Source organism: Paroedura picta, chromosome 7 (assembly GCF_049243985.1).
Source record: "Paroedura picta isolate Pp20150507F chromosome 7, Ppicta_v3.0, whole genome shotgun sequence".
Taxonomy (NCBI): domain Eukaryota; kingdom Metazoa; phylum Chordata; class Lepidosauria; order Squamata; family Gekkonidae; genus Paroedura; species Paroedura picta.
In genome coordinates, this window is record NC_135375.1 from 21,237,144 (window position 1) to 21,264,747 (window position 27,604).

At 44.7% G+C, this 27,604-nt stretch overlaps 1 protein-coding gene across 3 annotated transcripts in view; it reads left to right on the forward strand.

Moving 5' to 3' along the window:
* Positions 1-27,604, forward strand: part of EGFLAM (EGF like, fibronectin type III and laminin G domains) — a 124,072-nt gene that overhangs the window by 72,705 nt on the left and 23,763 nt on the right. For all 3 annotated transcript variants that reach the window (XM_077347009.1, XM_077347007.1, XM_077347008.1), the window contains exons 8-17: positions 493-608; positions 3,360-3,711; positions 7,069-7,169; positions 8,379-8,479; positions 11,172-11,316; positions 12,743-12,932; positions 21,779-21,904; positions 22,940-23,183; positions 25,229-25,340; positions 25,804-25,920. In XM_077347009.1, the coding sequence (XP_077203124.1) occupies positions 493-608; positions 3,360-3,711; positions 7,069-7,169; positions 8,379-8,479; positions 11,172-11,316; positions 12,743-12,932; positions 21,779-21,904; positions 22,940-23,183; positions 25,229-25,340; positions 25,804-25,920 (1,604 nt within the window). The remainder of the gene's footprint in view (positions 1-492; positions 609-3,359; positions 3,712-7,068; positions 7,170-8,378; positions 8,480-11,171; positions 11,317-12,742; positions 12,933-21,778; positions 21,905-22,939; positions 23,184-25,228; positions 25,341-25,803; positions 25,921-27,604) is intronic.

A 27,604-nucleotide genomic window follows, 5' to 3' on the forward strand; every position in this document is an offset into this window, starting at 1 on the left:
AAGAGTTGTGCACTGTGGGAGCTCACATGACACTCAGGGAATGAATAAATAAAGGTTACAAACCTTAGGATTTTTACATGAAACAAGTGATACTTGATTCTGTGCAGAAATAAGTTGCATATCTCACAACTAAACTGAAGTTCATCAAGCATTTTCCCAAAACCAGAAAAGCCCTAATCTATAGATGTTTCGATTACTTTCCTATCCCAACTTTCTTCTGTCATGGAACTCAGTGCAGGTTTCTCCGAAGCTGTCCTTTCCAGGCATGGATTGGGACACACAAATCTTCTTCCTTCTCTTTCGATTTCGGTGCCTGGCCGTGGGTGAAGCATGACTGGGGACTCCAATCTGTGTTCATTATTGTGCATAGAAAACGACTCGGCATCTCGTGCTCTCTTGTCTGGGTACAAGCTGCACTCTTGTGAGTGTGGATTCTGTACCAACACTGCATTTATGTTCAATTGTGTCTGATAATCAGTTTTGTCTCCCCAGACCCAGAGGAATTAGGGAGTGGAAGCCATGGGCATCAGTATATCACGGACTCCGACATCGGGGATGATGACAGAATTGATATCGATGATTCAGACTATGACATTTACATTGATGAGGTAAATGCGAAGGTTTCAGCCTCATGTTTGGTTTTTTGATGCAGAATTTAGACAAGGAGACCTGATAGCAATTGAGTGTGGAAGCATAAAGTCATGCCCAATTGATGCTGGTCTGTCTCTCTAGGTGTTCTCATTAACAATTTTACCATATGCCTAGAAGGGACATTCTGTTCTTTATTACTGTTATATAATAAATAATAATATAATAAAATCAATAAATAATAATTTCTTAACAATTAATTAATTAAGTCAGGGGTAGTCAAACTGCGGCCCTCCAGATGTCCATGGACTACAATTCCCAGGAGCCCCTGCCAGCATTTGCTGGCAGGGGTTCCTGGGAATTGTAGTCCATGGACATCTGGAGGGCCGCAGTTTGACTACCCCTGAATTAAGTAATACATAGTAAAATAATAAAATAATATAATGATATCATAAAAATCCAATAACACAAACAAATAAATAAATAATAATTAATAAGAGGCTGAGCATGAAAAGAAATCCGGATTGTAGTAGAGAGAATGTCCATCATTAACACCAAGGCTACTCAGGTAGACTCATCTGTTTCCCTCTGTTGTTTTCTTCTGCCAGCCAATGAAGACTTTGTTTGGTTTAGGGCAAGCCCAGAGCACTGAGTCTCTGTTTCCTTTTGGGCAGCTCGAACACACATATGGTTGGGTCCAATGAAAAATGGACATCTAGCTTCTGTCAGGCCCCACCCTACCCATATGCTTCCATCTACACCGATATGGGAGATCTAGACCTTTCTCGGTCTGATTGAGATACGACAAGAGATACCAGTTTTTAGATAGCAATGCCATATTTTTAACCTGAAGTTGTTGAAGTATTCTAAAGAATACTCTCGACGTTGATTGAAGTACATCTTTAAATAACATATATTCCTCTAGACCAGCATTTCCCAACCTTTTGGCTCCTGAAATAATTTTTCAGGCTATGAGAACACTGGGAAGTGATGCCAGCTGGCTGCACTTCCCTACCACAGCCCCCCAGAAGTGACAGGTCACTGGAAGCGACATCACTGCCTGTGTTAACAAGCAGGTCTGAGGAGGAGAGAGACAGGGGAAGAGACAGGGGAAGGCTTAAGGCGGGACTAGGCATGCAGGCTCCACCCCCTCCCATATGCAGAAACAATGAGAAAACTCATGCTCGGAAGAGGGGGCGGGGAGCAATGGAAGCAGCCAGTTCCCTAGCTTGTGGCTGAGTCCATTAAGTCAAGAGGGGAAAGGCTACGGACCCCCTTCAGAGCTCCCACTGACTCCTGGAGGTCCATGGGCTGCTGGTTGGGAACCTCTGCTGTAGACCTAAATCTTGCACGTCATTCAGTTTCAGTATTGTGACATACAGAACTTCTCTAATGACCTAAGAACAAAGGTACTCCAAGAGAAGTCTAGGGGAATGTATGTATGTTTCTGAAGTGGAATGAAATAAGTCCATAACTGGTACACTTGTCATGCCATAATACTATTCACTGAGAAATTAAATGATCAATTTACAGACCGGATGTGATTATTTGAACCTGTATTTCAATTGAGTTCGAGATTATTCTTTAGAATACTTTATTGCATTTGCATTTTGTTTTAACTACTGATATTGTGTATCCTCTCTTGTATTGTTTTGGTCCATCCGTTCCATCAGGTCTAGTCAGTCTGGCAGCAGATCTCCATGGTATCAGGCAGAGGTCTTTCTTGTCACTTACTGCCTGTTCTTTTTTAAACTGGAGATGCCAGGTATTGAACCTGGGACCTTCTGCTTTTCAACCAGATGTTCAACCCCTGAGCCACAGCTTCATGTTGTTTGATTTAGTTAGGTGTTCTCTCACAAATTCTCATTTGTGAGAGCCAGCTTGGTGTAGTAGTTAGGAGAGCGGACTTCTAATCTGGCGAGCCAAGTTTGAATCTGTGTTTCCCCACATACAACCAGCTGGGTGACCTTGGGCTCACCACAGCACTCAGAAAACTGCTCTGATCGAGCATGAATATCAAGGCTCTCTCAGCCTCACTCACCTCACAGGGTGTCTGTTGTGGGGAGAGGAAAGGGAAGGCAATTGTAAGCTGCTTTGAGACTCCTTCGGGTAGAGAAAAGCGGCATATAATAACCAACTCTTCTTCTTCTTCTTCTTCTTCTTCTTCTTCTTCTTCTTCTTCTTCTTCTTCTTCTTCTTCTTCTTCTTCTTCTTCTTCTTCATTTGCCCTCCTCCCTGCGTGTGTGCCTCTCTGTTTATGTTTTAATCTTTGAAAATGTTCTATATTTGCCTTAATTGTTCACTGCTTGGTGACCCTTAATTGGGTGGAAAGGTAGCATACATATATTTATAAATAAATAAATATACTGGCTTTAATTGGCCCTTTGCTTTCCAGTTCTGTAATAGGAGGCTGAAAATGTTTCTTTCATGCGGGCCTGCCAAAGCAGATATAGCCATTGCGTAAAAAGAAAAAAGGGGGTGTAAATGAAATTAGTAAAGAAATGAATATTGTTGCTTGCATTCTAAGAGACTGACCATTAAAGCAAGATTCAGGATTGTTCCAATCCTGGTTGAAATTGACCCTTGCTGTATAATTCATTAGTAAAAGACTGCAAAAAATGACTTTCTTGTGGTCCAGCCAAAGGGGAGAGACTCAATCCCTGGAGCAGTGGTTGAATCCCAGCATCCAAATGTATACAGTTTCCATTTGGATGTAGATGTGCCATTATTTCTGCTGATTATTTCAAGTTTCTCTCTCTCTTTTTCATCAGCTCAAACCACTTCCTGCTATCAAAGGAAGTAACAGGAAGTTTTTAGTTGAAACGAAGATCATGCAAGGGTCTAACCCAAGACTCCTTTCTAGGCTGCTTTCAACTCCTCCCTCTCCTGCCACTTCCACTGTGACCACGGCACGCCCACCGTCCACCACCACCACCAGCACCACCACCACAGGAGCTGCAAAGGCCACCAGGAAGAACACTGTTGCTTCGTTAGTGAGACAGTTCGATCAGCCCTGTGACGAAACCTTCTGCTCCACGGACAGCTTCTGTGTCAATGACTATGAGAGGAGTGGTTCTCGATGCCACTGCAACCTCGGCAAAGGAGGCGAGACCTGCACAGAAGGTTGGTTGAGCTGGATTTCATTGGCTGGCCCTATCAGTCAAGATGAGTTGCCAAACCATGTTATTTCCCTTGATCCAATGTGACAAATAGCTCATTTTCCCATGATCCTTTTCATGGCCCTGAGTAATGTCCTTGGAAGGTCAACAGAAATTTGTGAATGCCCCTCCTATCCCTCAAATGCCTTCAGTCTTCTTGAGCAGGGGGTTGGACTAGATGGCCTGTGTGGCCCCTTCCAACTCTATGATTCTGTGAGTATTCTGTGAGTATTCTTATTTGCAGTTAATTAGGTGGTTGGGCAGAAAGTCTCCCTTGCCCTGGGACATACCATTTTCATAGCTTTTGGCATTATGGCCAAATGATGTTTTCCAGGGTCTCTGGCACCTGGATTGCTTCTATAGTACCAGTACGGGTGATAAACAGGATGCCACAATAGCTGCCATGGCATCCAGGTAGGTGGCTAGGCAGGAATTTATAGGAAAGATCTTATGAAGCGAGCTGCTTTCCTTAGGGCATGTTTGCAAATCAGTTCTGCATTTCATTTATAATTGAATCCACTAGCATCTTAGAGACCCACAAGATTGTCAGAATATGAGCTATTGAGAGGGACTCAGTAGTAGGACATGCAGAAGGTCCCAGGTTCAATCCCCGGCATCTCTGGTTAAAAGATCTGGCAGTAGGTGATGAGACCTTGGAGAGCTGCTGCCAGTCTGAGTGGACAATATTGACTTTGAGGACCAAGGGACTAATTCAGTACAAGGCAGCTTCACATGTGGTCAGGTAGCAGACGATATGAAAGACCTCATTCTGAGACCCTAGAGAGCCACTGCCAGTCTGAGTGGACAATATTGACCTTGATAGACCAAGGGTCTGATCCAGTAGAAGACAGCTTCACCTGTTCACATGAAGGTCACAGCTCCCTTAGTCTGAGAGGGAGTTTTGACTCTCAAAGGAAATCCTGTGGGTCTCCACATGAACTTAAAATCTAGCTGTTCTACTGCAGACCGATATGGTTACCCTCTGAAGCATTTCACTTGCCATTTCAGTACAGAAGTGGACATGCAAGCAAGGTCTTTCTCCAAAGTGATGAAGTTCATAAGGGTGTCTGGAGAGACATTTATTACCCATCTGCTGTTTTCCTTGAGTGGACAGCTGGTCTCTGAGAGGCAATATAGCTCTGGTTACCATATGTTTGGGATAATAATTAAAAAAAGACAAAGACAGAAGATGGCTTTTCTCCTTTGTGACTTGCTTGTGAGATTCATTGGAGTGTCTGATTTGCGATAGCTGGAAACCAAAGGGCTGGACCGCATGGACTTAGGTATGTCCCAGCAAGGCAACTGTTAGGTTATGATGAATACGTATCAAGAATATTTTGGGGAATGTAATTCCTTGGACTGCTGTGCTAAGTAGCAGAGTGAACATATGAAGCTCCCTAGTAATAACTCGGACCTTGGGTCCACCAAAGTCAGTGTCATTGACTCAGACTGGCAAGAGCTCTCCAGGCTCTCAGGCAGAGATGGTTCATGTCATCTAGAGCAGGGGTAGGCAACCTGTGGTCCTCCAGATGTTCATGGACTATGATTCCCATGAGCCCCTGCCAGGAAACTCTGGCAGGGGCTTGTGGGAATTGTAGTCCATGGACATCTGGAGGACCACAGGTTGACTACCCCTGATCTAGAGCCAGGGTGGTGTAGTGGTTAAGAGTAGCGGACACTAATCTGGATAACTGGATTTGATTCCCTGCTCCTGCACATGCAGCCAGCTGGTCACAGTTCTCTCAGAGCTCTTTCAGTCCCACCTACTTCACAATGTGACAGCTGCGGGGAAAGGAAGAGAAGGTGATTTTAAGCTGCTTTGAGACAGTGAAAAAAGTGGTATATAAAACCCAACCCTCCTTCTTTTTCTACTGACGCGTCCTTTTAACTGGAGATGCTGGGGATTGAACCTGGGACCCTCTGCATTCAAAGCAAGGCCATTTACACTGAGGCAGAACTGCTTGGTAACAGATGCTCCAGCTTCCCATTGCATTCTTTTTTTTTTTACATTTATACAGTCAAAGACCAGCAAAGCAGACATATGTTAACAAAGTAATTTGAAGAAACTGTATATAAAGGATACATTGAAAAATATTTAGAAAATATTTACAGTAAAATTCCCTATGTCCTCACTGTGGCCCAATGGCTCTGGCAACAGAGAAGAATCTTGCAGCTGTATCTGAGATTCCAGGCTCAAGGTTGGTTAGCAGATAGGAGGTTTATTATTCATCTGATTTTCCTGGAATACTTTGGAACAGGGGTAGTCAAACTGCGGCCCTCCAGATGTCCATGGAGCGAATGCTGGCAGGGACTCATGGGAATTGCAGTCCATGGACATCTGGAGGGCCGCAGTTTGACTACCCCTGATAGCCACTTGTGGAATTGGACACCATGGTATCGCCCTTCTGGCAAAGCAGAGGGCAAAAGATTAAAATGAACCAAAGTGAAAACTATCCTATGCTTGAGAATCAGATGAGACACTGTAGGTCAGGCTTTTTTGACAGCCCTGGAAGGGTTTCTTCAATGGGTGGGAGTTAATTAATTTGGTATATATTTTTTTAAATCTGTTAAATATTTATCAGGTGATGTGGCCATATATGGTCAATTCAGCCCACCCGCACCCTCCCAAAATGGCTGATGGGCCTGGAGGGGGTGGGAAAGGGAGGCACCCCAGGTGAGCTTGTACACAACTATGCCTCCCAACCATATTCCGCAGATCATGCCACATCTGGGGTTTCTCAAAGCCTGAAGAATGTTTCATGGGGTTTCTCAACAGTAAAAAAAGTTGAGAAAGGCTTCTGTAGTTAGAAATATTCTGGTGAATCTTAGTCAACCTAGCTTTTTGGAGCTTTTTGTGAGGACAGAGTGGAGGAGAAAATTTAATTGCTTATTAAATTACTCAAGGTCATTCAGCTGCTAGGAGAGTATCCAAATGGATTGTAATTTCTCTACTTTTCCCCATTTTGAATAGAAGGTGTCTGTTAGTGGTTGCTTGGAGGAAGGACAGGCAAAAATATTGATAGATAATGGACTGTCTACACCCTGGTCGGATGAAATACTGCATTCTTCTCCATGAAAGCAAGAAGCAGAGCCCTCATTAGAGACACCACCTGGGATGAGAAGACTATACCAGCTGCTGCTAGGAGAAAAGAATTAGGAGTAAGGGAATTGTCTGCTAAAGGTTAGAATGCAAAGGAGCAGGTGGTCAGCTTTTGCCGATAAGTATGATGTGGTCCAGAGAAATTTCTTCTCTAGTGCTGCAGTGTCTGTCTATTTTTACTTGGGAGTTATTTGCTAGCACTGTGTTCTCATTGCTTTTCAGATGTAAATATCCAGTACCCTCAGTTTTTTGGCTATTCATACATTACCTTTGAACCTCTGAAAAATTCTTACCAGACGTTCCAGATTTCTGTTGAATTTAGGGTAAGTGTAAAGGAAGACATTTTCCACGTTATGTTTTATTTTGACCGATACGAACATGATAACAAGGAAGAACCGAGAGCAGGACTGCGCCAGAGATGGGCAGCTCAGAAATTTTACAATAGCCCCCCTTCTACTTCAAGCCCCTTTAAAAAGCTGCCCATAGAGGCAAGGCATAGAAACTTAGCACGTCAGAGGTAGTTTAAGGGTTTGGATTTGACCTTTAAGGCCATTCACTGTCTGGGCCCCAGCATACCTGAGGCACCGTTTCACTCCCTATACCCCGCTCAGAGTTTAAACACGTTGGTGGTTTGTGCCCCACGAAAAGTACGCCTGGCCTTGACCAGGGGCAAGGCCTTTTTGGTCCTGGCCCCAACTTGGTGGAATGAGCTCCCGGATGAGCTAAGGGCTTTGTTGGAGCTTTCGTGGTTCTGAGGGCCCCTTGGTGCCCTCTCCATCACATTGCTAGCCCACCTTTCTTCTGAACAGCTCAGGGTAGTGTACATGGTTTCCCAGTTTGTCTTCATGACAACCTTGCTAGGTGGGCTAGGCGGATTACGGTCCAGGATCATCTGAATGAGCTCTGGGGTAAACCGGGAATTTAAAAACCAGGAGTCTCCAATTCTAGCCTAACGCGCTGTACTCATCAGAAGCTTACTTTACACAAAACAATTTGAGCAGAGAAGTCACCGCAAAGCGATCTGTCTCTCTGTTTTTGTGCCAAGTCACATCATGCACAAGGTCCCACTTGGGCAATTTGCGATTTAGCACATCCTTTGTGTGAAGAGCATGCAGAAGAGTCCTAATTCCATTTTTCAGGGTCCATAATACCTGTGAGATCGGAACATCATTTCTTTGTGTCGATAAATCAGCACCATACGTTAAAAGTGCATTGTGCACATGAATTGCGGCCGTTCTCAGTATAAATTGCATCTGAATTGACTGTAAAAAAAAGGGGGTGGGGGGGGCGTATGAAATGCAAACTGATCAACCAAGCCAGCAGTGAAAAGGGGGGAAATAAGAGAAACAAATATACAAAGAAATGAAATGGGCGACCGGGGGGGGGGGGGGGGTGATAGATCTCTCAGTGTTTTAATGGAGACAGCTTGGGTTTTCAAAACAATGCAAGGTTTGTCCCCCACTTAGGTATCTAAATGTGTTTTGGGGAGTGATGAGTGTCATTAAATCTTTTGTTTGCTTTTGCATTGTCAGTCTGAAGCAGAGGATGGCCTGCTTCTCTACTGCGGAGAGAACGAGCATGGGCGTGGCGACTTCATGTCCGTAGCAGTCGTCCGGCGAAGCATTCAGTTCAGGTAGACGGCCGGACAACTGCTTTCTGACCTCTTTGCTGGTAAAAAACCTGTGGCCGCAATCCTAGGGTGGAAACTTACACAGGACTTGATGGCTAAGTGAATCATAGAATCATAGAGTTGGAAGGGACCTCCTGGGTCATCTAGTCCAACCCCCTGCACTATGCAGGACACTCACATCCCAATCGCTCATCCACTGTAACCTGCCACCCCCATGAGCCTTCACAGAATCAGCCTCTCTGTCAGATGGCTATCCAGCTTCTGTTTAAAAATTTCCAAAGACGGAGAACCCACCACCTCCCGAGGAAGCCTGTTTCACTGAGAAACCACTCGAACTGTCAGGAACTTCTTCCAGATGCTTAGACGGAATTTCTGTTGAATTAATTTCATCCCATTGGGAAGAGGATCTGCTTGTTATGCAGAAGGCCACCTCCTGATTGAACTGAACAAATGCCTCCCCTGCTTATTATTAAGTGTAGAGAAGATCAAAAGGAGAATCTCTTTCCAATAACTAACAACAATATGTTGGAAGCACAATAAAATCAGAGTCCAGTAGCACCTTTAAGAACAGCAAAGATTTATTCAAGGTGTGAGCTTTGAAAGCTCATGCCTTGAATAAATCTTTGTTGGTCTTAAAGGTGCTACTGGGCTCTGATTTTATTGTGCTACTTCAGACCAGGTCATGGTGGGAAGTTTTGACAGCAGTTCTGATAAAGAGATTGCTTTCTGCAGTGCTCAGTCCTTTCTGAAAAGGCTATGAAGCACCCAGAAACATTTACGTTGGCTCTGTTTGACTGGCGAGGAAGCTTAATGTCCGACATAAACTTACAATGCTGAAGATCAAGACTCCAAGCGAGAATCCTTTAGTGCAGTGGTCCCCACCTTTTTTATCACCGGGGACCAGTCAATGTTTGACAATTTTACTGAGGCCGGGGGCGGGGGGGGGAGGTAGTCTTTTGCCGAGGAATGTTGCCGCCGCTGCCTGAGCCCCTGCTCCACTTGCTTTCCCGCCGGCACCCTGAACTTCCTGCCACCCACTGAGGGGTGCTGGCAGCAGCAGCTGCGCAGTGTCACGCCGAGGGGGAGCACCAGCCATGGCGCCCACCGGAGCCGGAGCCAAAGGTGAGCCGGTGGCAGAGTGGCAGGGCAGCCCCCGAAGCAGCAGCCGGGGAGGAGGACGAGGAGCAGCCAGGGCCCGGTACCGACTGATCCACGGACCGGTCCCGGTCCGACAACGGGGGGTTGGGGACCAATGCTTTAGTGCAGGGGTAGTCAACCTGTGGTCCTCCAGATGTTCATGGACTACAATTCCCATGAGCCCCTGCCAGCAAACTCTGGCAGGGGCTCGTGGGAATTGTAGTCCATGAACATCTGGAGGACCACAGGTTGACTACCCCTGCTTTAGTGAATTCCGATATGTCTGTATCACAAAGGCCTTTGAACTCCGGTGAGGTGACAAGGAGGTTTAGAAAGCGGGCCTTGGAGTCATTCACTGCCTGAGCTTCTAAACCATCACTCGTGTGCCTCATTTAGGAATTGAGCTGATCAAGCAGAGATGTGTTTTGTGAAGTGGCAGACGGCGACCTACAGATAAACTGTGAGCTAGTAAAAATGTGTACGGGCTAGTAACGCTGATGGGCTTATTGGCAAGGCTGATTTTGCAAGGAGCAGGAGTAGATAACTCCGTTCTGTTATTCGCAATTGTGCATTCTGCAAGCATAAGAGTATGGGCAGCAAACTCTTCAAGGCCGTTTTTCAGACTTCCCTTAATCAAACCCAAGGACTGGAGGCCAAGCCGGGGAAAAAATGTATGGCAAGTTTCTCGTTTTTGCATCTCCTGCTGGGGCCTCCTTGTCAATCAACTCTCCAGCTGCTTGAATTTCCTGCATAGAAACCTGCCATTATTAATACAACACTTGCTCTCTCCAGGGCGCCAGCAGAATTCCCAAGAGAAATTATTATGATAGCGCTAGGTCTGATTCGACTATCCCTGCATTGCCAAACTATGTCTGAAAGTTGGTAGTCTCTCTCTTGTAGATGGGGATATTATTTTTTAGACAGTAGCCGGTGGAGGCCATATATTCTGTGGGGAAAGGAAAGAGATTTGGAGGGCAGTAAAGAAAAGATAAATGTGGTACAGGCACCTGACCCTTCAGGTGGAAATGAAGCTGCATTTTGAAGAATTTTCCTCCCCCCCCCCCACACACACACCCCTCACACAAGTTGTAGCTACTATTAGGATGAGATTTCTAGGGGCTAATGGCATGAGGGGACAAGATTTTTAACCCCTCCCCACTTCCCCTTTCTCTCTGGCAATCATAAGCTCCAAATCCCTTTTATTCCCAGTGGGAAAATATACATTACTTATTTTTCCCTCAGCCACAAAGAGGTGTTTTGGTTTTTTTTTTTTTTTTTAAGTAAGGTTCCAAATCTCCTCTTTCCCTCACTGGCATCCCTCTGTAAAATAAAACAGTCCTTTCTGTCTTTATAGGTTTAGTTTACGCCTGAAATGTTTATAATGTCTGAAATGCATTTAAGCTTTTGATATTCACAGCCTTGGGAACCCTGTATCAAGTAGAAAGGCAGCCTTAGAAACATTCTAAATAAAAAACCCTAAAATTATGGTTTATTGTGTTACGTCTGAACTGAGCCATCCTGTGATATTCCATCCTCAAATGTCACCTGTTGCTCGCAGGTTCAACTGTGGTACTGGAATTGCGATAATCACAAGTGAGAACAAAATTAAGCTGGGCAACTGGCACCGAGTGACTGTGTTCAGGGACGGATCGGACGGGTGGCTTAAGCTGGATAGCAGCCCTCCGGTTTCTGGTAAATCTCAGGTGAGTCACCCTGTTTGTCAAAGGTGATAAAGCTACGGCAATGATGTCATGCTGGATGTTCAAACAGGCCCCTGAGAAAAGGGATGGCCAACTAGTATCATCAGCTTGTCACTGCAGGTCTCTAGACCAGGGGTAGTCAAACTGCGGCCCTCCAGATGTCCATGGACTACAATTCCCAGGAGCCCCTGCCAGCAAATGCTGGCAGGGGCTCCTGGGAATTGTAGTCCATGGACATCTGGAGGGCCGCAGTTTGACTACCCCTGGTCTAGACACCAAATCAGGGGTGTCTGCTCCTGGAAGTGGAGGATCTATATAAAAATTAGAAGTTAATAAGACCTTCATAGGTAATGTTCCACAGTTCTATAGGACATGTGTGATAAAGCTGTTCTACCAGGCCTATGGTTGAAACCTGTCAGAATTTTAGCTGGCCTCCCTGCCCAAATCCACCCAATTAATCCTCGTCTGAGAAACAACATTCTCAAACACTGTTCTCCTCCTCCTTTCTCAACAAGGGGGTGGCTTCTGGCAAAGCAGTTTTTTTTTTTAATTTTAAGAATTTGAAAGTTTAAGATTCTTATATCTTAATTTAAAAAAAATATATTTAAGCTATATGCTTTTATGTTGTAACGTGCCCTGGGCCTTCAAGGAAGGCCAGGCTAAAATATAATAAATAAAGTATAGGAGTGCATGTGCTTGGTCAAAACAAGGTCAAGGGGGTGTGCATGTGTGTGTGTGTGGGGGGGGGAGGAGAGATTGAGGAGTCATTTTGCATCCTGAATGTTCTCCAGACACTGGTTGGAAGTGATCCTTTCCATAGTATGCATGGAATCACAACACAGTAGAATTTCTAAGAACATAGAGTTGATTCTTTTCCCACAGTGTTTACTACACCTTAATTAAAACTTGTTAGGTAGCCAGATTTCCAGTTAGTTCAAAGACTAAATCTAAGGCACAGCAATGAAACTTGGCCTCTTCTTCCTCAGAGTGTTTCTGGTGAATTGAAACCCTTTCTAGACTGAGTTTTGGTTTCAAACTGTTTTATCATAGGATACTAGCCATGCCTTAGTGGCAGAACATTGCATTGTACTCAGAAGGTCCCAAATTCCATCCTTGGTATCTCCAGTTGAAAGGACCAGGAAGTAGGTTATGTGAAAGACCAGAAACCTTGGAGAAGATGCTGCTGGTCATGTAGTAGTGACACTGATAGATCAGTAGTCTGATGCAATATAATGTCATGGGCTCATGAGGTTTTCCCAACATGTGGTCTTAGACTTGTCTGAGTTGGGTCAATGTTTGGGAACCATATTGTCCCCCTTTGGAGTTCTGTGGATGAGCGGCATGAAATAGCTAATAACTGAACTGTTTTAATTATATTCTTCTCGCCAAATTTCCTATCTGTAGTTGATTCTTTTCCTCCTCCTCCCAGGGTCAATACAGCAAGATTACTTTCCGGACTCCTTTCTATCTTGGAGGTGCTCCCACTGCCTACTGGCTAGTGAGGTCTACGGGAATCAATCGGGGCTACCAAGGGTGCGTCCAGTCTCTCAATATCAACGGGAAGGCCATCGACATGCGGCCCTGGCCTTTGGGCAAAGCTCTCAGTGGGGCAGATGTAGGTAAGTGCAACATGTTGTGATTCCCATCTGGATCAAAGAAAGGAAAATATGAGTTACTTTCTATCAACGTTTTAAGACTGACTTTGATCTGCCCGTCTTCATTTTGCTTTTTGTCAGAATGTAACTAAGTTATCTGGAGCAGGCTTTCTAAACCAGGGGTTTGTGAAACTCTGGGGTTTCTTGACAGCTCTGGAAGGGGTTTCCTGAATGGATTGGGGTTAATTAATTTTTAATATATTTTTATTTTAATATATATGGTCAAGCCAACCTGCCCTCTCTTCCCATTCCCAAAATGGCCTATGATGGGCCTGGAGGGAATGGGAAAAGGAGGGCCCCCGGAGGGGGGAGGGGACACAGCTTTGCCTTCTAACCATATGTTGCACAATCACACCACTTCTTGGGTTTTTCAAAGCCTGAAGAATGTTTCAGGGGTTTCTCAATGGTAAAAAGTTGAGAAAGGCTGAGCCTTGGATAAAAGTGGGTGATTTCTCAGAAGGAAAAACTCCATTGCAACAGTTCTGTGGGCTTGCTGTGAATCTTTCGAAGCCTTGGATATGCACAGAATGTAATGCTGGTCACAGAAGTCAACTTCTGATGCTTCTAGCCCTTATGGATGCAGAAATATGATGGGAAGAATGACACTTGCTGATATCTCAAGAACCAGAAATTCAACAAAATAAGATCTGCATTAGTTAAGGGTGCGGCTACTGTATGATGCATAACCTTTTTATGCCATGCAGTGTAGTGGTTAGAAACTTGGACTAGGAATGGGGAGGCCAGGGGTCAGAGCCCCAGTTACCCATTAAGTGACCTGAGTAACACTAGATCAGTCAGTCTTTCTCAGTCTAAACAACCTCACAGAGTTGTTTTGTGGCAAAAATGGAAGCAGGGTGAACCACTGGGATCCTTGGGGAAAGAGAAAGATAGACAACTAACATTGACTTGTTCTGTTTTTGTTTACAAAATTCACACGCCACCTTTCTGCCCAGTCAGGGCCATCGAGACAGCTAAAATACTATTGAAAACATATTGAAAAAAGCAATTCATATAAATGAAAACCAAAACTGAAGTACACATTAAAAACACATAAAACAGTAATGAAAACAGGGCAGGAAGAAGGGATTGCTGGGGAAATGCCAATGATGCAGTGGCCTTCAACCAGAGGCAGAGGTCAGTGACAGAAGGCTACAGCATCCAAAGTCAGACCTCAAAAAATGACCTTAGTGGTTAGATAGGCTTATTATGCTAATGGATAGAATAAACCATGCTATTTATTAATGTAAGAATAATCCATGGGAGGTAAAAGAAGTGGTCCGTATCTTCCTGGTTTGCATAATTTATGCACCCTGTAGTAGAAGTTCCCTTGGTGCAGAATTCGGATTTTCCATGTACAGAGTTTAACTTTTTGCTTTTTTACGGGCTTCGCACCATTCTGCATATACCATCAGGAGTTTTGAAACCCCCCATATTTGTATCACTTTTATTACATGTTACTTCCTAGTATTCTGGGCCCGGACAGGAACGGCAAAGTTATGGTAATGCAGTTACAAAGCAGTTTCAGGTCTTTAAAGGAACAAAAGATGAGAAAGTATCGCACTGTGTGAGATCTGGATGTAACCCCACATAGCCTTATTCAAGACTAGTTTCCCTGCATGGCGTTGGTCAAGTATACCTCTTTCTGCCAGACTCCTGGGGTTAGGCTGGGAAAAGAAATATTAATGGACTGAAGTTTTGAATCAGAAAGCAGGTTGACAAACGTGTCTTAGTAGCCATGCGGTAGATACAGAGATAAAGCCCGATTTCATCTAATGTGTCTTCGATACAAGCTCTTGCTTTTTTTCTTTCTCATCCTCCCTCCAAAGAAGGCTCTGACCAGCATCAAACATATCAGCAATTGCTTCTCTGGCCTCTGGATAAAGACCAGGTTTTTGTGAGATATGAAAAGCTAACAGGGTGGCCCAGAAAAGCAGGCGCGGGAGAAAATAAGGTCTTCGGAGAGCACAGAGAGTAATTTCACGATAGAATGAGAATGTATGAAATACACATGGAGCTTGAAACTTATCAAAAGCTCTCTCTGATCTGTATTAGTTCTTTGATCTTAGCTGTAGCAGTTCTTGGTATTTCAGCAATCATATATACTACAGTAAATGTGTGTGTATTTGCCATTTTTGAACTGAAGTGGAATGATAAAAACCCTCAGGTGTGTACCATTCACTGTAGAGTGGTCTTGGGGCACATATGTACATGATAGTTTGAACACCTAACATTTTGTACTCTGATTTAAATAGTTCTGTTCCCTCCCTTGCCTGTCACCCAATAAATGTTTAATACTTAAAAAAATATATATATTACCAATTAATTAAATCCTACCCACTTGAGAAACCCTTCCAGGGCCATCAAGAAACTCCAGGGTTTTTTGAAACCCTGGTTGAAAAAGCATGGTCTAGGGCAGTGGTCAGCAACCTTTTTCAGGCTGCGGACCGGAGGGGGGGGAGGGCGATCTGGGCGCCGCGCATGCGCGGCAGACCATGCGCAAACACACATGTGTGGCAGATCCATGCATGCACGTTTGTGCCATGCGTGGCCGCAAATGCACATGCGCGGTTTGCCCATGAGGCTGGACATTCAATCCCAGCAGCCGGCTCAAGGTTGCCTCAGCCTTCCATCCTTCCGAGGTTGGTAAAATGATTACCCAGCTTGCTGGGGGGTAAATGGTAGTGACTGGGGAAGGCACTGGCAAACCACCCCGTATTGACTCTGCCATGAAAACACTGGAGGGCGTCACCCCATGGGTCAGACATGACCCGGTGCTTGCACAGGGGATACCTTTACCTTTACCTCAGCTCTACCATAACAAGGACTGGATGATTTCTCACTTTGTGGGAGATTTCTAGGGCTTTAGAGTTTCTGTCTCATAAGCTCCAAACAGCAGCTTTTCAGCTCTGAATCCTGCAGTCAAACTTCATTACATTAAGAATAAGCCTTATTCAGCCAAGACGTTCCATGTTTTATATTGCCTCGGTTTGAAGATAAAATGATAATGTTGATGGAGTGAGCAGATGGGAAGCGCAGCAAACGTTCACGTGATGGTGTAAATCTTGAAAAGTTTTTGATTGGATTAATAGCTTTTTATTCCTATCGCTTGATAACTCAATTCAGTTCCCTTGATGGGTTCTTTTCAGTGTGTTATCAAGGCTGTCTTTCACCCTGTGGGATTTGTTGCTGGTAGCATTCGTATCGAGTTGACTCCTAAATCTTTTGGGAGGCAATGAGTTGGATCTTACTTTTGTGTATAAGTGAAGATACTTTGTCATTTAAATTTGTCTGGGTTGGTGGGTAATGTAACTTGGGTACTCAAAACAAAGCAAAGGCCGTTTAGATTATTGCCTCAGCATAATCCGAGGCAGGATTTTTGGAGATATCCTCTCTGTCTGGGAAATAAGCAAGAGAGACCTTGTGAAATATTGTTTCCCCCCCTGCAATTGAAAGGGGAAGGTCCTGTAAAATATGCTACCAATCCTGTTAGAAACTCTTGTGGGAGAAGACAGTTGTAAGCTTAGACTGAGCAATGTCTGCTGTCTCCCGAGAGCATTGTTTTGGGGAAATGAAATACTGAGGGTGGCTTGCCATAGCAGCAATCCCAGAAGTCATGGCAAGCCCCTGACTGATGTTGATAGGATCATGGCACAGAATGCCTGCTGTGAACTAAGGAATTCCTCCTAGGAATTCTATCTAGATGCAGTTTCCAAGATTGATTTTGTTGTTGTTGTTGCAGGAGGTAATTATGTGAGGGCATGAACTTTATAAAAGGTGTCACATGTGAGCATAGAGCAGAGGTCACTGGGGGAATGAGGGGAGAGGTAACTATGAATTTCCTGCGTTGTGCAGGAGGATGGACTAGATGACTCTCAGGGGTCCTTTCCAGCTCTGTGTTTTTATGGGTGAGCAGAATGCTCAACAGCTGTTTGGAAGATGCCGTGCCAGCTCATATGTGGACTTGTCCTTCAACAGACACAGGGAGGAAGCAAGCTCATCTCCCTTCCATCATGGAGAGCAAACCAGTCACTCCATGCCAATGTCCCTCACTCATGCTTTGTGGGGTCTTACGTCTGATGAAGCATTTGCACAGAGTACATGGCTTTCCTACCCACATGCTGGAGGCCTAGATTGAAAGCAATCTTTCCCCTAATGCAAACTGAGTGTCAGCCATAAGGAACATGAAAACTTGTACTTAGAAGAAGAGGGTTTTTATATCCACTCTTCACTATTCAAAGGAGTCTAGAAGCGGCTTACAATCGCCTTCGCTTGCCCCCCCCCCCATAACAGACACTCTGTGAAATAGATGAGACTGAGAGAACTCTGAGAGAACTGTGACTGGCCCAAGGTCACCCAGCTGGCTGCAGGCAGAGGTGCAGAGAATCAAACCTGGCTTTCCAGATTAGAGGCCTCCGCTATTACCTGCTACACTAAGCCGGCTTCACAGGTTAATGGAATTTGGGTGTTTTTTTTCTTTTTTAAGAGCTATTTCCAGTATTTGGAAGAACTCAGAATTGAGTTTCACCCTTAGATTTATGGGAATGCTGTGTGATAAAGATACCTAAACCTATTTTTCCCACCCAGTAAGGAGGAGGAGGAGAAAATCAAAGCTGAAAGTAGTTTTCCCTGAACCTCCGGGGAGGGCGGTATAGAAGTATGATAAATAAATAAATAAAATAAATAGTCTCTGTGTTCAAAACAGCTAGGTGTGGAAGGTATGCCAGGCCCAATTCCTTGGGACTCCTGTTTCCATGGCCTCAGCAGGGAGGGGGCTTGCCTCACCCTAAAACTCATCTGCTGCTGCCTCATAGCCGGTCTAGAACTAAATGGGAGTCCCCCCTCAGCCTGGCCTTGTCACAATTTGTGTACCTCCATCAGCATTGCCCACCCTCATCCCCTTTCCCCTGTTGTTATTGTTGTTGTTCTAATAATAATAATAATAATAATAATAATAATAATAATAATAATACATTTTTAATAAATAAATAAATTAAATAGTTTTACCTGCCCTTTCTCTTTGGACTCAGGGTGGGGTACCCCATTAAAAAAAATACATTGAATATAAAGGTAAACAATAACTTATTAAAAATCTAAAACATTTAAAACAATTTCATCCATAATTGCCTAGTCTGAGGAAGGGTGCTTGCACTCGAAAGCTCATGCCTTGAATAAACTGTTGTTGGTCTTAAAGGTGCTACTGGACTCTGATTTTATTGTGCCTATTCTGGGATTCAGTAGGAGGGAAGAGGAGAGGGGCAGAGAAGTACAGTTGGGGCTTTGATAGGGAGGCCAGTTCAACTCAGTGATATTATAGGCCTCAACCATAAGCCTGGTAGAACAGCTCTGTTTTGCAAGCCCTGTGGAAACGTTCAGGGTCCGGCAGGGCTCTGATCCCCTTTGGGAGAACATTCCACCAGGCCAGAGCCAGAGCCAAAAATGCCCTAGCCCTGGTTGCGGCCAGTCTGATCCCCTTTCATTGGTCCTTGGATGCTGTGGCAACAGACAGGTTGCTTCAGCCTCAACAGCCAGTGGAGCTTGAAGGCATGGCTGTTGTCAAGGCAACTGTTCTCCATCCCCATCCTAAGACTCCATCTTCCTGGTCTTTCCTGAGATCTTTGCTTCTTGACCTCTTGGGCCTGTCACATTGGCTGTCTCATTGCTGTACTACTCCAATCACTGATCACTGAAGGCCCCTTCACGACTCCTCCATATCTGGTGGGGCTTTGCCCTGGTCTTCTCTTTGGGACTGGTGGGCAGATCCCCCATGTCAGGCACACTGCTGTCCCTCACCCAATTGGCATGATCACTAGAGCTTCCAAAGGTGTGGGGACTCTGTCCAGCAGTCTACAAAGTAGCTAAGAGTTCAATAAAACAGTTCTCATACTGTGTACCATTTCAGACTGGGATATGGCGGTTAGAGTATAAGAAAAGTCCTGCTGGATGACCCCAGAGGTCCCTTCAGCCCAGCAGTAGCTGGTTTCTGACTGCAGCCAGCCGGATCCTGTCTCCTCTTCTCTCCCCACCAACTGCCCCTGAACCTTTAGCTGTCATGGCTAATAGCTGTTCTAGACCAACCATGAATTTATCTTGTCTCCTTTTAAAACAATCTAAGCTAGTTGCCATCATTTCGTCCTGAGTCTAAGCTCACTGTCTAAGCTATTTTCCATCATTACCTCTTGGATGATCTTCCGTGGAAGAAGAGAAATGTCTGTATATAGAAAATTAGATAGCAAGAGGGAAGGCTCCTAGCCTTGTTTTGTGCTGCACTGAATCCCATTAATGTGATGGCAAATACCTTGTGCAATCTTTCTCAAGGCTCCTTTTTTAAACAGCTGGCTTATTTTGTGATGCTGTGTTTTCTTGCTGAAGCTAAGAAGTGCAAAGGTTGTCATAGATTCAGGTGGGTAGCCAGGCTGGTCTGGAGCAGCAGAGCAGATTCTGGGTCCAGTGGCACCTTTTAGACAAGCAAAGTTTAATTCTGGGTATAATGTTTTTCACACACATACCCACACACGTCTTCAGAAGATATCATATTGCTCAGAACTGCCTTTGCTATTCTTCGTGTCTGTGAATACAAGGACTAAAAGAGCCAGATTGGTGTAATGGTTAAGAGAAGCGGCTTCTAATCTAGCGAGCCAGGTTTCATTTCCTGCTCCCCCCCATGCAGCTAGCTGGGTGATCTTAGGCTAGTCACAGTCCTGTCAGAGCAGTTCTCACAGACCAGTCCTGTTCTCACTCAACCCCACCTATCACACAGGGTGTCTGTTGTGGAGAGAGGAAGGGAAGGCAAGTGTAAGCCAATTTGAAATACCTTCTAGTAGAGAAAAGTGGCATATAAGAACCAATTCTTCTCCTTCTCCTCCTCTTCCTCCACCCCCCGCCCACGTGGGCATGCCTATCAGCCCATGATGTGAAATGGGCCTCCTTTTGGTGACACGCTTGAAAACTACTCAGATTAAAAATAAAATAACAAACCATTTCAGAGGCTTGCTGAATATTAAAAGCAATGTTCAGTGGGCATAAATTGATGCCAACCATTTGTTGGGACCACAAATAAAGTAAAGCCATCAGGGTTTAATGAACTTGTGATGACCCCATTGTGGGTATTTCAAGGCAAGAGATTAGTAGAGATGGTTCCCTCTGCATTGCAGCCCTAATTTTCAATGGTGGTCTCCCATTCATGGCTGATCCTGCTTAGTTTCTGAGCACTGATGATATCAGGCTAAGCTGGGCTATTTGGGTTGTTGGATGCCAAAGACCTCGTTTCAAATCCTTATTCAGCCATAATGCTTCCTGGACACCATTGGTCACTAATTCCCATCATAGCCTACCTCGCAGGATTGTTATGATAATAAAATGGCCCCTTGTTCTCTGCCCTCTCTTCTTTAAAGAATGGCCAAATGCACATATTTCTGAAGCATCAAAATACAGATTATAGCCCTCATTTAACATTTTACTTTCTCATGGTTTTATTGAAATACTAGCCGAAAAGCTCGTTGTACTGGGAAATACAATGGGTTCTAGCCTCACCCTCCACCCCAGGCAGGCCAGCCAAGGTCTGGAGAAGCCCAGCAGGCCTTTTTGAGGTGGGGGGAGTGCTGGCAGGGACTTTTCCCCTGGTAAGGCTGCAGCCAGGGCTGCTCTGGGCGAGGGTGAGCGCTGGCAGGGGCTCCCTCCCTCCTTCTCCCCCAAAGGGCCAACAGTCCCAGGCCTCCACCCTCTCTATCAGCTCCCGTTGGCTTACTGCAGGCTGGCACTTCTTCCAGATGGAAGAAGTTGGAGGGGGATGCAGCCAGGAGCAGGACATCCTTCCTGATTGGCTATTCGTTGGATGGAAAGCCAATCAGGGATGGGACAGCTGAGACAGCCTACCTGATTGGTGGTTAGGCAGTGAGTCCTAATTCCTCCCACTAGCCCCTTACCGTTTTATTTATATGTTCAGAAGATTATGGGTGTGTTTTTGTTCATAGCCTTATATTCATTATAATCGCCATGAAACAAACTGTTCATACTTGTATTTCTCTTGATAGGTTATATTAATAATCTGTGGAGTGGCAGCATCTCCATTGCTCTTTTTCTTCCCCTATACTGCAGGGAAATAGAGAATGTAATTTTGAAAGTAACCATCATCTTAAACTTGCATTTCGCAAGACGATGTGAGCTGAAATATTTAAATGTTCTTCAGAAGTATCTTTGAAGCGGTCAAATAATTTCAGCGTTTGACAATTTCTCTACTATTACCTCGGGCCATTTTCCTGTTATATAGCAAGATGATAGAGATGCTGATTATAGACACTGGCATGCTGGCAGTATGGATTACCTGCCATGCAGATGGGACCATTAACGACAAATTGCTGAGCGGCTAATAAGCTTACATCCTGCTGCTTAACTCCTCCAGCTCTTATGGTGGGTCTCCTCACATGGGGAACCAACAAAGCAGCACTTAAGGTAATTGAGGTTAAGCAACAACATCGCCCTTGTAAACAGTCGGGTGACATTTGGAGATTTTTACATTTCGTCTGTGAGAACAAGCGAGTCTAGTGATGGGAGGGGATCCATGTGGCAAGCGTTTATCTACAGGGAGTCAACATGATTAATTCCTATTTCTGCCATTTTGTGAAACTTCTGTGTGACCTGATGCCCAGTCACTTAATCTGGGACTTAGATTTACATGTCGCCAGGAAAGAGTTGTGTGCATGCGGCAGAGAGCTGGTAAGATTTGTTCAGGCCCCTGGAACACAAGTAGCTAAATTAGCCCCTATCCTTTGAGGCCTGAACGATGCATCTGTATGGTTTCTCTGTGTTTTCAGGTGAATGCAGCAGTGGAATTTGCGATGAGGCTTCCTGCGTTAATGGCGGCACCTGCACGGCAAGCAAAGCGGATCGATACATCTGTCTTTGCCCGCTGGGGTTTAAAGGCCGACACTGTGAAGAAGGTGAGAGGGTTACTGCCAGTCTTGCCCATTAACATTTGGCACTGGGTATGTGCCAGGACCAACCTGTGCCCTCTTTAATCAAGCACGTCAATTGCATGCCCACAGCTTACTAGTGGTGCTCAGCTGGTTTTTTCACAGTCTGTAGCACTTTGTAGCACAGTCTGTAGCTCAGCTGGTTTTTTCACAGTCTGTAGCACTTTGTATTCTGGCTCAAGGAAATCTAGATCTCATTTTGCAAAGAAATCTAGATCTAATTTTGCTGGTTATAGTGTTGCAGCTTGCTGGAACATCAGAATTAGGTCTATGGATGCTTCCGTACAGAGGTTCTTTCTCACTTTGGCATCCAGATGGGAGTGGTTTTTTGTCAGCGCTTCCACAAAATGTCATGCTATGATTGTCTTGTTTTCCCTGTCCTAAACTCCAGCCATCTGGAAGGAATGGTCTGCCTTTTCCTGCCCTCACACTGGCACCCATTTTCCTGTCATGAGCCCCTTAGGGGTGTCATTTGTCCACCATGTTTTCCCTGCCACCAAATTGCATCTGTGTTTCATTTAGTTTTATAATAATGTACACATGAAAGAGCCTTTGTCGTACAGGTGGACTGTCGATTTTTACAATATTTTAGTATTAGATTTGTACCCATATTTTGAAACGGGAACACCGAGGGATGCTCAGGGGCTGCCTTGTATTATGTTAACAGGAAACAGACTGCTAAGTCTAAATGCAAGGGTGCGGTGTGAGCTTCTTGTGAAGCATTTAGAGCAGGGGTGGTCAAACTGCGGCCCTCCAGATGTCCATGGACTACAATTCCCAGGAGCCCCTGCCAGCAAATGCTGGCAGGGGCTCCTGGGAATTGTAGTCCATGGGCATCTGGAGAGCCACAGTTTGACTACCCCTGATTTAGAGTGTACCAACAATATTTTTTCATGGCACGCTGTTTCAGCAAAAGAATTTCAAGTGCTTGATGGAACAACTGAGCTTCTCTTGCTTCGCTGAGGAATTGAAGTAACATGTGTCTTTGGCCTGCTCTTTCAGCGTTCACCCTCGCCATACCTCAGTTCAACGCGACCTTGAAATCCTTCGCTACAACTCCCTGGCCATTGGAACCGCAGTACTACCTGTCCTTCATGGAGTTTGAGGTTACATTCCGTCCAGTTTCGGCCAATGGCGCTCTTTTGTACAGCTATGACACAGGGAGTAAAGACTTCCTTTCCATTATCATGGTGGACAGCTTTGTGGAATTCAGGTTTGACTGTGGTTCAGGCACTGCAATCATCAGGTAAGTGAAATCTGTACATGTGCTTCAGTTTTAGCTTGTTGCTCTTTTGAGGCATTTAGGTCAACAATTACCAACTCCTGATCTGGAGAGCAGGTCTTGATTCCTCATGAGAGGAGGAATGGTTAGGAGTGGTGGTTAGGAGTGTGGATTTCTAATCAGGCAAGCCGGGTTCGATTCTGCACTCCCCCACATGCAGCCAGCTGGGTGACCTTGGGCTCGCCGTGGTGCTGATAAAGCTGTTCTGACCGAGCAGTGATATCAAGGGTCTCTCAGCCTCACCTCCCTCACAGGGTGTCTGTTGTGGGGAGAGGAAAGGGAAGGTGAATGTAAGCCGCTTTGACACTCCTTTGGATGGAGAAAAGCGGCATATAAGAACCAACTCTTCTTCCTCTTCAGTAATATCAGGGCTCTCTCAGCCTCACCTGCCTCACAGGGTGTCTGTTGTGGGGAGAAGAAAGGGAAGGCAATTGTAAGCCGCTTTGAGACTCCTTCGGGTAGAGAAAAGCGGCATATAAGAACCAACTCTTCTTCTTCTTCCTACACATACAGCCAGCTGAGTTACCTTGGGCTGGTTGCAGTCTTGTTAGAAGCGGTTCTCACAGAGTAGTTCTGTCAGAGCCTACCTCACAAGGCCTCTGTTGTGGAGAGAGGGAGGGAAGGTGATTGTAGGCCACTTTGAGACTCCTTCAGGAGGTGAAAAGTGGGATATAAAACCCAACTCTTCTTCTTCTACTGCTCCTTGTTGGATATAGGAGGTCTTCCATGGCAAGGACATATGCAAGGAAAAAGGACATTTTCTCTATTGCTCTTTTTTCAGTACTGGGTCCTGCCGGATTCCTTTATGACACATTGCTCCGAGGTTGTTATTACTTTATTATATATCCACTTATCCAGGGTAATTAAATCCTACCCATTAATAAACAAAGGGAAGGGAATGAACTAATGACTTTTGGCAGCTAATTTTGGGGAAAGATGGCAAAGGGATTGTTTAGTACAATGGTTTTTCTAGCGCTTCTAATGCATTTTTCTTTTTGCTCTTGGGTAATGCTAGAGCTCATCAGTGACAACGTGTAAAATGTGGCGTGCATTTGAAATGTAAATGTGTGCGTTGTTGAATCCGAAATGCCGTTTCCATTTCTTCTGCAGGACTTAGCTAAACATAATCGGTCCAATGGGTAATTTAATTTATATCTATTTGTTATCGAGGCTGTCTTCCGCTCCTCAGATTACAAACAATTTTACAAAGATCACTGAGATACTTTTCAGAGTCGTCCTGCGGGAGGCCTGACACCTCAATTGCAAATTTACGTTTCTTAGGAGCTCTTTCCTTAATTAGGATTGTGCTGCGATTGGGCAATCCCAGAGATCTCTGGCTGTATTTAGGTACGCTTCAGTGAAACAGGTTTTATAAAACATACAGCACAATGCATCTTCTGCCACAGATACCCCTGGGGAGTATTCTGGGCTCTTTCCTCTTCCCCTCAGTAAACATTAGCTAAGCACAGGTGGTTCAAGGGGTTCTGTAACACCTCTCAAAAGATATCTAGTCCCTTGCGTCTCTCCATAACTTTCACATATAGGCCATCCTTGAGTAGTGTTAGTTTGTTGGACTGGGATCTCGGAGACCCAGGTTTAAATACCCACTTTGCCCTGGGAGCTTGCTGGGTGAACTTGGGCCAGTCACACATTCTCAACCCAGAAGAAGAAGAATTGGTTCTTATATGCCACATTTCTCTGGCCTCTGATCTTACTTGCTCTGGCCACAACCAAAGACCTGGTGGAAGAGCTCTGCCTTGCAAGCCCTGTGGAACTGTGCCAACTCCATCAGGGCCTTCAGCTCACCCAGCTTTCAGCTCCATGTTTTGAAGTTAAGGTTTAAAAAAAATGCTTGGGGAGGAGTTCTCTATTTGGTTTGTTCATTATCAAACTAACCTCATGGTTTGTTCTGTGTACCACATGTATAACCGTTTACTGCCATCAAATGTTGGTGAGTATGAAAGTCTTTGGACTTAGGTTACATTTATGTTCCTTCTCCTCGTGAACAGGAGTGAAGAACCTGTCAGTTTGAACCAGTGGCATGAGTTGAAAGTGTCCCGCACAGCCAAAAATGGCATTTTGCAGGTTGATCAGCAAAGACCAGTTGAAGGAATGGCTGAGGTAACAAAAACCCATTGGGATGGTTTTTAGCACTGGGCTTGTTCTTGTTTGGGGGTTTTGTCTGGGCTATGTTCTGGTTTTCAAAAAGGAAACAAACCCAGTGTGCAACACAAACCAGGTGAGTGCCATTTGGGGTTCCAAGACAACAGGTGGTGGCTGGAGATATCTTGCTCTTACAGCAGTTCTCCTGGCTACAGAGATTAGTTCACCTGGAGAAAATGACTCCTTGGGAAGGTGGACTTGATGCATTATACCCCACTGAAGTCTCTCCCCTCCAAAACTCTGCCCTCCTCAGGCTCTACCTCCAAAGTAGCTAATCTGGGACTGGCAACCCTACTAAACAGCAAAATACTCTGCTTATTAGCTTTCTAAAATGATACACTTTGGTGATGATTTGGCAAGCTTGAACATAAACAAACTGAAGACACTCTCATAATGCAGTGTAACTTTTCCCCCCACACAGGGAGCTTTCACACAGATTAAGTGTAATCCTGACATATTTATTGGTGGAGTACCGAATTATGATAATGTGAAGAAGAATTCAGGAGTCCTCAGACCATTCTCTGGGAGCCTCCAGAAGGTATGCGTGTTCCAGAATTATGCCTCTCACTTACATGTGTGTCCCACTTTTCCTAGGCCCATTCTGCACACACAGGATAATGCACTTTCAATGTGCTTCGGCAGCTGGATTTTCCTGTGCGGAACAGGAAAATCTACTTCTAAAGTGCATTGAAAGTGCATTATCTATTGTGTGCAGACTAGGCCCTGGAAGGTACTCAAAGCCATATGTATGGTTCTCATAAGGCGTGAAGCCAGTTTAAGTTTCAGAGATAAAATTACTTTGTCTTCATTCAGGCAGGAGAGACCTGACCATATAGCAAAGCAGCAAAGAAAACAAAGTGAGCAGAAAGCGAAACTGAGGATCGCAAATTAAATTTATTCCTCAGTGTCGAAGTCAAAGTCAAAATGAGTCCCTAGGCAGATTACTCGTTTTTGAACAACGTCCTCGATGACTTATTTTTACACCACCAGGTTTCCTTTCATAACAATATATTCCAATCAAATGATTTATGAGTCTCAAATTTTCACATCTATCCAAAAGTTTTCACATTCAATTGACTTGGGGATCTAGTGGTCTCATCCTATAAGCATCCTATTTTTTGTTGTCTAGAGCAGAGGTAGTCAACCTATGGTCCTCCAGATGTTCATGGACTACAATTCCTATGAGCCCCTGCCAGCAAATGCCGCAGGTTGACTACCCCTGGTCTAGAGATTAACTATAATAGCAGGAGATCTCTAGGTACCACCTGGAAGCTGGCAGCCCTCATGGAGCAGGCTTTACTGTCTGGGGTGGCTCATCCCTCTTGAGGTCTTAATGTCCCTTCCAGTCCTTGTTGGGTGCAGATCCAATTTGGCTTGTTCCTAGGCTGATGTCCACACTTGACTCTAGCATTGGGTTAGGGTGGCCATGCCATGCCATGAGTCCATCTCTCAAGGTGCCTTCAAACTGTTCCGCAATATAAACAATTACTTTGTTGATTCATTTTGGATTTTGATGCAGCGAATATTTCAGAATATATTTCGCACTGGAATTCTAGCAGACTGAAGAGTCTTCAGGATTCATGTAACTAGATGAGTTAAACTTTTTAGGCTTTTCAGGTCATGTGTGGACTCCCATTTTCGGAGGCTGCAGAGGGCTATCTATAGAAATCAGACGCGTCATTTTAGATGTTTTCTGGTTTGGTTGCAAGCATCTTGGGAAACTAGGGATTTGCTGCTTGATCAATTTGCACCTGCCAACCCAGCTTAGTTCCTAGAAAACTTATGCTTATTAATACCCCCACACAAACTTGGTCATCTGTGGTAAATGAGTCTCAACACCAGATCTTAGGGCACACATTTAGATTTGGATGCTTTCGCCATAGCTGAAAAGCAATATTTATTATGCCTTTATTCCATCCAAGATGCTCTAGGTCAAACTTTCTCAGCTTTTTTAATGTTGAGAAACCCCTGAAACATTCTTCAGTCTTCAGAGAAACTCCAGAAGTGTTACAATCATGCAGAATATGCTTGGGAAACATAGCTATGTACACACCCATCCAGGGCACCTCTCCTTCCCACCCCCTCCAGGCCCATCATTGGCCATGGGGGCGTGGAGGAACAGGTCAATATGACCCTATATGGACATATCACCCAATAAATGTTTAACAAATTTAAAAATATATTAACTCCCACCCATTTGGGAAACCTTTCCAGTGCCATCA